General features: G+C 36.4%; 1 protein-coding gene across 1 annotated transcript in view; it reads left to right on the top strand.

Annotated features, from left to right (window-relative positions):
- The window catches only part of LOC148950640 (uncharacterized), a 140,387-nt gene that overhangs the window by 56,584 nt on the left and 70,882 nt on the right, over positions 1 to 12,921 (top strand). The window contains exons 11-12 of the mRNA XM_089092532.1: positions 8,588 to 8,765; positions 11,944 to 12,179. Of these exons, the coding sequence (XP_088948658.1) occupies positions 8,588 to 8,765; positions 11,944 to 12,179 (414 nt within the window). The remainder of the gene's footprint in view (positions 1 to 8,587; positions 8,766 to 11,943; positions 12,180 to 12,921) is intronic.

Genomic DNA, 12,921 nt, shown 5'->3' on the forward strand with positions numbered 1-12,921 from the left:
CAGTTGATTAATTAATAATCAATTACTAATTAATTGTATGGATTAATGCCATACAATTACGCGAAGGACTTTTGAAATCTAAATTATTATTTTTTTATAGCAGCCACTACGGGAAATTCTATACTAAAGTGAACTTGAAAACGATCTCCATGCTCAAACAAAGCAGTAAAGAAAACACTGAGTGTAGTTAGGTCACTTTTCAGAGAAGAAGGGCGATATCGTGCTTTATGTCATCCATGTTGGTTCAAAAGAAACGAACTACATCCTTTAATGGTGTATAAAGGTTTTATAAGAAGAGATTTAAGGGGAATTATTATATATATTCTAACCCCCCCATTGCACTTTCTGGCTGAAGGGCCACGAAATGGAGATCAGCACCGTTGGCTTCCTTGAGGGTCTAGTGCCGTCATACTATTCTATTTAAAGGGAATCGGAACCTTACAGGAGGGAGTAAAGAGTAAAGCTTTGGGCAGATTGGGGTGCAGTTTGACCTCACCGCTTCAACTCAGGTGTCTTGGTCCTGCGATGAGTTGTTTGTAGCAGTATTCAAAGAGTATAGGTAACATGTAAGAGTAGAAACTGGCGCTAGTTTTGATAAAAACACAACCGCTCCTAATCTTTGGTGTTTTTTGGCATTTTTCAGTGCAATAATAAGGTAAAATTTGATTTATATTATAGTAGGGTGAGTGTAATAATAAGACAAAATTTTTGCAGTAAACAATAATAAGACAAAAATTTTGCAGTGTCTGATCGGAAGTTTTTGTAAAAAAAAAGCGCAATTGCTAATTTTGAAAAAATGACAAGGAACACCATAGAATAGAATAGAATTGAATTTATTGACATAAAAGCCCAAAGGGCCGAGGTCACAAAAACAAAGACACTTTCATACAAACTTAAATTGGCACAAAAGTATAATCTAGGCTAGTGAACTAACACCCTCATCCCTAATCTTCAAATTAAATAAAAAAAACAAGTTTTTTTAACTGAAAGTAAGGAACGACGTTAAAACTTAAAACGAACAGAAATTATTCCGTATATGAAGGGGGCTGTCCCCTCCTCAACGCCTCGCTCTTTACGCTAAAGTTTTTTTATTGTTTAAAAAAATAGAGTTGTGAGAAAGTCAAACTTTAGCGTAAAGAGCGAGGCGTTGAGGAGGGGACAGCCCCTTCATATACGGAATAATTTCTGTTCGTTTTAAGTTTTAACGTCGTTCCTTACTTTCAGTTAAAAAACTTGTTTTTTTTATTTAATTTTTGAACGTTTTTGAATTAATGCAGGTTTTGATTTTGGCTCACCGTACATAAATAATTAAAACAAAATTTGCATATTATATTTGGTTAAATGGCTTTCTCGAAATTTGTTTAATTTTATTTACGAACGTTTTTATTAGTAATAAATATACGTAACTTAGAATTAAATTACGTAACAAAATTCTATATTCATAAATTTTTAACACGTATATTAGGGTTTTCTCCCCCTAGTCAATACCCTGATCTTTAAACTATAGTTCGAATTTTTTTTCCAGTTCTTTAAAAATGACCTCTTAATCACAATCAGTTGATCAGTTGAAAAACTTGTTTTTTTTTATTTAATTCCTGATGTTTTTCTTTAATAATGCTGGGAAATCCGGCGCCCCCTTCATAGCAATGTCCCTTCCCCCATGAAAACTTCCTTCATGGAAAGATCCTTCCATATAGCCCCCGACCCTCTCCGTCCCCCACCTAACAGAAAAAATCTCCTCTGAAAAAGTCTGTATACTTCACAATCACAAATAATAAATGTTAAATTTGATTAAATTTCATAAATTTCAGAACTCACCATTGGGCCTTTGTGGGATCAAGTCATACTAAAATACATTTTTATCATATTTTCTACCATTCTGAACAAAATGTCTATCTCAAAATTTTGATCGGGTGACTTTGGGAAAAAATGAGCGTGGGAGGGGGCCTAGTTGCCCTCCATTTTTTTTGGTCACTTAAAAAGGGCACTAGAACTTTTAATTCCCGTTCCAATGAGCCCTCTCACGATATTCTATGACCACTTGGTCGATACGATCACCCCTGGGGAAAAAAAACAAAAAACACACAAACAAACAAATACACACGCATCCGTGATCTTTCTTCTGGCAAAAAATGCAAAATTCTACATTTTTGTAGATAGGAGCTTGAAACCTCTACAGTAGGGTTCTCTGATACGCTGAATATGGTGGTGTGATTTTCATTAAGGTTCTATAACTTTTAGGGGGCTTTCCCCTTTTTTTGAAAATCAGCCAAATTTTCTCAGGCGCGTAACTTTTGATGGGTAGCACTAAACTTGATGAAAATTATATATTTGAAATCAGCATTGAAATCTAATTCTTTTGATATATCTATTGGTATCAAAAACCCGTTTTCTAGAGTTTTGGTTACCATTGAGCCGGGTCGCTCCTTACTTACAGTTCGTTACCACGAACTGTTTGAAAACCTTTCTCTATGTTCTATACCCATTGTCAGGAACCTTCAGAGTCTCTATACCTCCCAAATCTGTCCTTGCTAATAAATTTATTATCTCATCTCTCTCCCAAACCTCAACCCCAAACAATTCTTTTCTTAAATCTATTAATTCACTACACTTCCCCACACATTAAACCAAATCTTCCTCTTTCCCTCACATTGGACAGAAGTAAGGACCAGAAGCTTGCCTAACCCCTCCCAGATACTTTCTCCTCTCACCTAGTGGTAACCCATCTGACCTAACACAAATAATAAACTTTTGCTGCCTCTTTTGAAGCCCCGCCTTAAAGTAGAATTCTTCTCCCGACTGCTCTTTAGCCTCTGCATATAACTCCAGTGATCGGGCCTCATTCCCTCGCGCATGCCATACCTGGATCTTGTGGTCCCTTAACCTCTCCCTGACCCTACTTGCAACTTCTCCTTCCTTTAATCCAATCCCTAGCCCACCATTCCATAGATCTGAAAATCTGCAGTCATCCAATATCTTCTTTATTTGAGATGGCCATGTATCACTCTTTAGTGCTTCTAGGGATCCTCAGAGCTTCTAAATATGCTGATTTTGTTATCCTTACTCTGGAAATACTCAGGATTTTCTCTCAAAGTCCTATCATTCCTACTAGCCTAGCACTTCTTAAAGAAAATAAATCTAGATCTCCTCTCAATTCGTTGAAAAATGTAGACCTAAAACTCTCTTAAAATATTGAAGCTGAATCTCCTCCATCCTCTCACCAGCTATCCCCAAACTTCAGATCCATAGTGCATAGCCGATGCAATCTTGACCTGACATATCTGCTTATGCATCTTCAGGTTCTGTATGTTCACCAGTTGGCTAGCAGCCACAGCATTGGCGCAGGACTTTCCTTTAGCAAGACATAGCTTCAGTTGCTTTCCAAACTTACCGTTTGACGAATACTTGCATCCTAAATATGTAAACTCATCCCTAGTTTCTAAATCTATTCCCTCCCATTTTACTCTATCCCTACTTGTAATCTTACCCACTTTTCTAAGAACCATAACTACCGACTTCTTTATATTACATTCTTTTCCTATCTATAAAATCCTTAGTTCTATCCAACAAGAACTGTAAGTCCTCTCTAGACTTCGCTACTAGTGCCAGGTCATCGGCGAACATCAGCATGCATAGTTCACAGACATCTAATGACACCGTTGGGGCTCCTTGCTTCCTAAGAAAATCCGGCAAATCATTAATAAACAACGAAAATAACCACGGTGACAGGGGGCAACCTTGTTTAACCCCCTATCTAGAACATATTACATCTGAAAAGTGTCCTGCCACCCTAATAACAAACTTTGTAGCTTCATACATACCTATTAAAATCCGTACAAGTGGGTATGGCAGGCCAATATTTATACAATCCTTCATTAACAGTTCCCTCTTTACATTATCAAATGCCCCTTTTAAATCCAAAAAAGCTACATACAATTTACCTCCCTTCTCATTCATAAACTTATTAACTAAACACTTTAATGTAAAAATTTGATCAATCGTACTATGTACCTCCCTTAATCTTGACAGCTCCGCGGCCAGCCTTTCGGTTTTCTGGAGCCAACTTCTAAGTCTGTTATCTAATACCTTCGCCATTAGCTTTCCTAGTGTGTTACCTAAATGTATACATCTATAATTTTCATGCAGTTTCCTATCCCCCTTTCTTAAAAATCGGCCCTCCTACTGCTAGGTTCAACTCACTAGGCCAAATTCCAGATCGGAGAACTGTTGTAAATATCAAAGAAATAATATACCATGTCACGCTTCTACTCTACTTCCATAGAGCTGCTGGAATACCATCAGGACCAGCTTCTGAACATCCCTTCATCTCTTTTAAACATTTCCATGCTTCTTCTACCCTTACTGGCTCGATTAAAGCATCATCTTCTTCCTTCGTAGGGCCATAAACTTGATCTTTGATACTTTTCTTCTAATTGTTTTCAAATACACACTCATTTTCCGTTGTCTCCTGCCTCTCTAATTCACTCGACCAGGTGTCCGCGGGGGGATATCTTGGCTTGTCTCCCTTCTAATAGAACTTGAAACCTTCTTCCAAAAAACATTGCTATCCTTATCCTTTAATGCCTGCTCTATCTCCTTAATGTCTTCTTCTTTCATCTTCTTACACTTTCTTACTACTTTCTTATATTCTCTCCTAATTCTTCGGTATGCCCTATCTCCTTATCTCCTTAATATAAGGAGATATCTCCTGCTCTATCTCCTTAATATTTTCTTCTTCTTTCATCTTTTTACACTTTCTTACTATTTTCTTATACTCTCTCCTAATTTTTGAGTGTACCAATAAATTATTATCTTAGGTCCCTGGTCCCTGGAACCTGGCTAAATCTAACGCTTCTTGCAGCCTAGCTTTTAGCTTTTTACTTTCCATATCCAATATCCTTCCCTCTGAATTCCTAACCTCAATTTTATCACTTCCTCCTGCTCTTACGCATATATCATACACTACCTTGGTCAGTCCTTTTAGAGTCTCCTCCACCTTACCAATTTTACAAAATCCCTCACACTCTTCTATTAGCTTCTGAGTACTACCTCTTATTACCCCTTGGTCTACTATCTCTTTTGTCCCCTTAACTATTTTATCGGTTTTCTAATACAAAGATCATTCTTTGTAAATCTACTTATCTCCCCTTCTCTTTGCCAAATCCGAACCCTTGTCTCGCATATAGACCCATGGGACCAAGGAAGACTCAGATTAAGAGCAATTGGGACGATGTCCGACCCTACGTAACCCATCATTCTAAAATTGTAACACATTGGCCACAGATTCAACCCAACCAAACAATAATCTACCACACTTGGTGACCCAGAAAAACAAATAAAATTCCCCACATCTTCATCTTCTCCCAGTTTGCCATTCACAATTACCATTTTTTCATTCACACAAAAATCTGAAAGGTTAGATCCCCATTTATTCCTTCTATGGTTCTGGTCCTTACTCTGTCGCTTACCACTTTTATATCTTCATAATACCAAGGTGACTCGGAAGGATCCTGCGATACATTGCTCCTCCAGTTATCTCCAACTTCCTCAAATTCACCATCTGAAATCCCAGCATACGCATTAGTCACCTGTAAGAATAAAATAGCTATCACCATACAATTCAACATATCTTCTCATCTCTGTTGATACCAACTCCCAAATATTTTCGTTCATATACGAAAACAGCTCCTATAACTAGATCTAATTCATTCATTTTTACCTTTGACCACACAATTTTCTCAGACTCGCTTTTTAATCTCAAAACCGAGCGAAAACGACGTTCTCTGCATAAAACAGCAACTCCTCCGTTCACTCTGCCATTCCTCGATGGTTATCTACAAGCGTACTCACATATAAACCCTTGAAAGCAAATACAAGAACTTCTCCACGTCTCAGCTAGGCCTATATTATCCAACTCATCTAACCTACATGAATCACTTAGTTTCTGGTCACTAAATCCCTGAATATTCCAGAAGCATATTTTCAAATTCATTGCACCACGGCCCTCAAAATCCTATTCCCTAATTGCCGGATCAAGAATAAACCTACTAGATTCGTTTCTTCTTGCCATGCCTTTGCTTCTCGTTCGTCCTTCCCATACTCTTCCTCCCGACCCGCTCGTACTCACTCTTCCCACTCTAGTGCTGGGTCGACGATTTGCATCTTCCGGTCTTCTCTCCGCCAGTCTTTTTTGAACCCGTAGCAGTCTAACTTCCGAATCCGCTGGCTCTTGAGACATCCTTGCCGGCGTCTCTGTCGCGTTTTCGTCTATGACCGTAGTATCGGATTTATCACTCATAACCGATTCTGTGTCCCCATCTGCAACCCCATCACTTTCCCCACCGACCACATTCGTACTTGTCCCGCTGGAATTTTGGACAGCTTCCGATCACTCGCTGAGTTTCAGGGTCGTAAGAAAAGGTTTGGTCTCCAATTTGTAATTCCAATGCATTCCCTTAGGAATGCATTGGATCAACCTTCACTTTTCGCTTGCTCTAGAATCGGTCTTAACTTGTTTCTCGCTTCTCTTTCAGCCTTGGTATAATCAGGGGCCACTTTCAGCCCATGTTCTGTCAGATGTCGATTGCTCCGTAGAAGCGAGTCGCGAATATCTTTAGTTGTGAATCTAATTAGGACCAGTGAGGCTTCTCCGGAACGAGTTTTCATTCTAAACGCCTCTTTAATGTCTCTCCAGCGAATGTCTAAACTGGGAACAACCCTACCAAAACACTAATAAGTCATCCTTTAGCGAACGACCCCTTGCTCCTGGGTTGAACTCTTATAGCACCACGTTATTTTTCTTAGATTCAAATTCTAACTTTTTCAACATGAGCGAGAGTTCCTGAACTTTAGTTTCTAAATCACTTACTTTTTTATCTTGTTCCTTCTCAAACGTAGCCCATACCATCCGTACAGATTCAGCGCTGGCAACAGCATTTTCAATTCGCTGCAACTTCTCCTTAACCTCACCTCTCATCTTTTGCATTTCGGATAGTAGTTCTTCCATTATCAGCATTAGATTCTACTTAAATAAAATATCACGTACCTTTAAATGACCTTTAATATTTATCCACGCAACGGCCAATCGTGCATACCGCTTTTGTCGTTTACTTCGAGGCACGGCTAACACCCACGGATGGCTTTACGATTAGTGGCCTATTTTTCTCCCACCGACTGAACTGCTGGCTATAAGTGGCAGCAGATATTTTCTCCATGGATTTTGATCGACACTGCTGTATTTCTGGCTACCCAGAGGAATCGTTTTGGGCTCAAAATAAACTGTTTTATCTGTGTTTCGAAACAGTCACTTTTCCACTGGCTAGACAACTTTTACCACCTCACCACCTTTGCTTACCGAGTATTTCAACTACAAAAGTCATTTAGCATGTATATAGATTTTCTTTTGGATAACACTTTTTTTTTTTTTTTTTTGTGCTTTCAGGTGTTTATCAAAGTATGCTGAGATGCTACACAAAGTTTTATTTCCCGACCCGATAATTTCTAATTTTATATTACATGCTGTCATTAATTTCATCATAACGTCTTTGCCTCGTCAAGAAGGTTGAATTTTAGATATAAGTTGCAACCGCAAGCATTTCTCTATGCTGAGGTACTAATCTATTTCCTGCAATGCATAAGTCGCATTCCATGCATACTCATAGTCTTTGCTGCCAAGAAAAGGTTATTTTGGTTCGGTATTTCAAAAAAATTAGTTGAAATAACAATTGAAGCAAAAATCAGTTTAGGTATTACCTTGTGACCGCTGTGGATGAAGCCTTTTTTTTTTATCAAGTGTTCTTTGGTTCAATCCGTCCTGTCGCATGGAAGTTGTATTCTGTAAACGGCCATTATGGCGACACCAAAAAGCTGAAGTTTCTTTCTGCCATTTTTGTCAACTAAAAAGAGAAAAATTATGGTTACAACTAAGTCGATACTCAATAAAATTATTTTGCTGATTTATGTCTAGATATTTTTTCCCTGTATTTTATGCTAAAAAGCCCTCGATACTAAATAATTATGATTAACCTTTCTCTTTCTCGTAGCAAGACAAATGTAGAATCGCCTGTGTTTTTGAAATATTTCTTTTTTTATATAAATAAATAGATAAAATCATGAAGCCGTTGACATCGTTGACAGCCAAATAGGAAAAACAAACCACAAAGCCTTAAATGTACATAAATACATTGTATACATATGTTTGCTTAAGCTTAACCGGATACTGAAGCTTATTCAGTACCCGGGCATGAGGACTAATGGGACAAACCTTTTTTTGTGTTGCAAAGGTATCCCAAATAAGATTTGTGTTTAAAATACAAATACAATAAGCTAACAGCAATAGATTATTTTCATAAATTGCACAATGTGCCAAATAAAATTGTATTTTTGCCATTTGTGTTACTTTTTTGCTCAATATGAAAGTATAAATTTATGTGAAAATTGCATAACAAAAGAATCTACCTCTCTCCAAAAAAAATTCTGCTTGTTTTGGCTAATTTGCACAGTTTTAGCTATTTTTGGCTATCTTGTATAAAATTTTGGGCTAATTAGTATAATCTTCGGTTGATTCAATTAATTTTTATTTTTCTAGGGAGCATCGTGATTTCTTATTGGTTGCTCAAAGACAAAAAGTTCTGAGGATCGATTTGAATAATATGCTAAATATAGACACACTTCCTCTGTCACCAGTCAAGAATGTTTTTACTTTTGAATTTGATATACGTCAAAATTGTGTTTACTGGGGAGATAGTGACGAAGATAAAATCTGGGTATGCCTTTTTGTATTATTTTACCACTTAGCTCATTTTCTTTTGAAAACTCGCAGTATTTTCTGTTATATGTCTAAAACTTGAAAAGTGTTTAAATATTCTGTTGTTATTTTTGTTTGAAAACCCGACATACAAAAGATTGGGGAATTTTAAAAAATAAAACAAAAAACATTAAATACAAAAACTAAACACTTCAAAATAAATCACAATTTCGACAGACAGCTCTTTCAGTATCGATTTCTAAAGATGGTCAAGTTTCGGTAAACGGGAATTATAGAAGTATACTTGCTATTCTACGCCAATAACGGGATCACAATCTTGAATTTTGGACTTGATAATAAATGCAGGTACACATAAGGGGAACATAGAAGATGTTTTGCGAAACGAAAAAAAAACTATAATTTTTTTTACTTTTAAAACCTCGAGGGTATATCTTTATTCTAGTGCAACTCTTTTAGCATATATATTCTATTAATTTTAAATTGGCTATTTTAATTAAAACATGGGGTTATAAAAATACCCACTCTTTTGAGTTGTTCAGAGTATAGTAGAGTTCAAGCATGAACCGAAACTACTCTGCTTAACAAGATATTAACCTTATTCCAACATTTTGAGGGTTTAGTGCTAAGGTGAACCAACGCTTTTTTTTCATTTTTGAAGTCCTGGCTACAGTTTTGCTGAATAATATTTAAATTTTAAATTTGCTCGATGCACGAAGAAGGAATTCGGGATAGATCCCCGTTAGAAGAGAGGTAAGGGTATAATTTGGACCTAGACTTTGCGATCATGCGTTACTATCTTTGGTCTTTCTGTGAATATACATTAGTATCTTTCTTCGTTTTATCTCTGTTTACTCCTGTGATGCAAAAGGAAACACTATGTATATCTAGTTTTTGTTGTTTTATTTTTAAAGCTCTGCTTTTATGCTCCACTTTTTCCGAAAATTCTTCGAAAACCTCAGTGTGAGTGCTAGCGGGCACTCACACTGAGGTGGGCATCTAATATAAATTTTCATATTGCATTCACGTTCTTAGTGTCCGAATTACTGGCACTGAAATTACAGGAAGTAGTCTATATGCTATCATAGCAGTAGTAGTGTCGGATTAACGTCGCTGCTTGACTGCTAAGGTCCTTGCGTCAGCCCTGCAATGTGGTATATGCCATCGTAAAGGACATGCGTCAGCCCTGCAGTGGGGTATATGCCATCGTAAAGGACATGCGTCAGCCCTGCAGTGTGGTATATGCCATCGTAAAGGACATGCACTTGAGATTTAAAAATTTACAGCTGAAATATTCACATTATTGTCATCTGATGTTTAACTGTTCCTAAGTAGACGTATTCAGTGAACACTCATGTACTAAATTGGGACTCATTGCTTTAGTTTGACATTTGTTTTAATTAATTCAACTTTTACCTTTAAATTATCATATTTTTTGTAGCCTATCCTTCTTAGAATAATAACTAACTTTTCGCCTTGTTAAATTATAACCAAAGAAGAACTTTTCAGGGCGTAACTTCGTATCACGTTACGTACACCTCAAAATCTACTGTTTTTGTCGTATGACAGTACGTATCAAAGTAACATATAGTGTTACTTCCAAGTTATATGAAAAACTTAATTTCATATCTCATTACGTACACCTTATAGTTTACTATGTATGTCATATACCGTTACCTATGAAAGTAGCATATGAGGTTGCTTTCAAGTCGTTTTAGGGATGTAACTTTGTATCACATTACATACATCTCACAGTCTACTTTTGAGAACTTGGTTCACCTCAAAACCCTCGATTTAATGCTTTTTTGTGAAGAATAGCTGCATCCTTGGTATGGAAGTAAAAAAAGAGCAGCTTTTGGCCTTTTTTGGCTTTCTCCACATTTGTTTCGAAACCCGAAGATTTTTATCATTTCCCCATAATGCCTCTTTAGCTGTCCTTCTAATTCGCTCTTAAATTTGAGGATTTTTCGGCTGTTCAATAGTTTTCAGATAACTTATTTTGAAATTGTCCCTTCCCCTCTGGTTCAATTAAATATGTCTTTAGTGTGTTTTTTGATAGCATAGAGCAACGGAATGGGTGTAAAGCTTTGCTCTCATTACTAAAATGTAAATTTGCGCGCAAATTATGCGAAATTATGGATTCTTTCTTATCTGATCAAGTTGCAATAGAAGTTGAAGAGATTTGACTTTGGTTGCCGAAACTTCACAGTAAATGAGGAACAATTTCGTAAACATTGAAACAAGCTTTCGTTTAAGTACGAGAATCATCATAATCCAATTGTGAATTAAGCATTCAATTTGATTGAAGTCTGAATTCCATTCGTATTTAAAACAATTATGTTTTAGAAGCCCTAGAAAAGGCTATAAAGTATTTTTTCAACAGAATTTAATTGACTTGGGTTACCACTTTGTGTTGTGGTTGAATTTACAGTAGGTTCCTGCTAAGTGTATTTGGTGTTTACTTATTTTATTTAGGGCAAACAGTTCTTTTCGAGAACAAATGGTTTTGATCTTTTAAAGAAAGTAGGTTTAGGCGAGACCTAGCCCTTTGATCTCAAACCTCCAGGAATGAGCTAAAACATCTAGTCCTAAATTCCCCTGAAGGTTCAATCGCCTGTTTATACTGTTTTGTTTAAAACGCTAAAAAAACGGTTTTGAGAGGTTGTTTGCACTAGCTCTTTTTGCCAGGTTGTTATGTGGTTAAGTTAACTAGGATTTTTTTTTCCTTTATATTAATAATCAAAAGAATTTCAAATGAGTCTTTTACTATCCGTTCGGCTAGTCTACTTAGCCGAATTATAGATTTTCAAAATCATTACATAAATCCAAAGGCTAATAGCATTTTTTTTTTTTTTTTACATGATATCCTATAACAATTTTTTTTGAATCCCCTTCTCTTAATGGAGTTTTCTGTTGTCAAGCACGCACTTAGTCAAAAAAATTAACGTTTAGTAGATTATTTTTTGCCTAATTCAATTTTCTGTTTTTTTTCTATTCTGAAGCACATAAGTAAACCAGAAAGGTGTTATTTATACATACGTTAAAACACGTATGAATGTTTGTTTGGAATTTTTTTTTAGTTTTTTTGTGGACCTTTTCAATTTGCCCTATGAATGTTAAAAAAAAAAAAAAAATCCACATTTTTCCTCCATTCTAGCCCACTTTGTTTATCTTTTTAGCGACAATGTTTGAATGGTAACCAATCTCATGAATTATTAGTTGAAAGTTCTTTGCAATCAATCGAAGGAATGGCGTTTGATTGGACTTCAAGAAATCTTTATTTTGTTGATGGCCAACTAGCCAAAATTGAGCTGATAAATGTCGACGTTAATCATAGTGGACGAATGAGACGAACTGTTTTAAACAAAGGAATTTTGGATAAACCAAGAGGCATTGCCGTCCATCCTCTTCGAGGGTCAGTATCAGCAGAAATCTTCTTATATTTGGTTTTTTCTTAGAACCTTCAAGCAATAAAAGTTATTTTTATTATTATGACGTATTGATGTTCTTCTAATTTCTCTAATTACTAAATTTCTCTAATAGCTTCTGCTAATTTTTAGATGCTTCTGCTGCCCAACGAAAAAAAAAAGTTATGTGTGCGCGTTCATATCGAAGCACATCAATGTGTTATAATAATAAAAATAACAACTTATTGCTCTGAAAGCCCTAGGGCCATGGTAATGCGAAATGACAAATTCAGTTATAATTAAATCATACTATATAAATAAAAACATATTACAAAGATCTATTTCTATGCTTCATTGCCAGCCTGAGATATCGTCCTAGCCGCTCAACACTGACAAAGCACTTATCCCTAACTATACCTGCTAACCATCTTTCATCAAACCTACACTCTACATACACTTCCTTTCGGAACTCACTCAATTCTTCACACTCACCCATATTATGACCCACAGTCTCATCAATATATCCACACAGGGCGAAAGTAATGACCATCCTGTCCTTGCCTCATCCCACAATATTTTCACCACATGTCTCCTTAATCACTACTTAGAGTCGCAGGGAAACAGTGGCTTCTTTCATGCTGCCATCTTCTCTTGTATTGTATGTACTTTGAGCTTATCTTTAAGTAGTAATAGTGCAGTGAGGTGGGGCTGTAGAATCTGCATTCGACAGTTAATGTAAAAACCATAATA

The sequence above is a fragment of the Artemia sp. Qi Xiang Cuo genome, chromosome 7 (assembly GCF_049724085.1).
Source record: "Artemia sp. Qi Xiang Cuo chromosome 7, ASM4972408v1, whole genome shotgun sequence".
Classification (NCBI taxonomy): Eukaryota; Metazoa; Arthropoda; class Branchiopoda; order Anostraca; family Artemiidae; genus Artemia; species Artemia sp. Qi Xiang Cuo.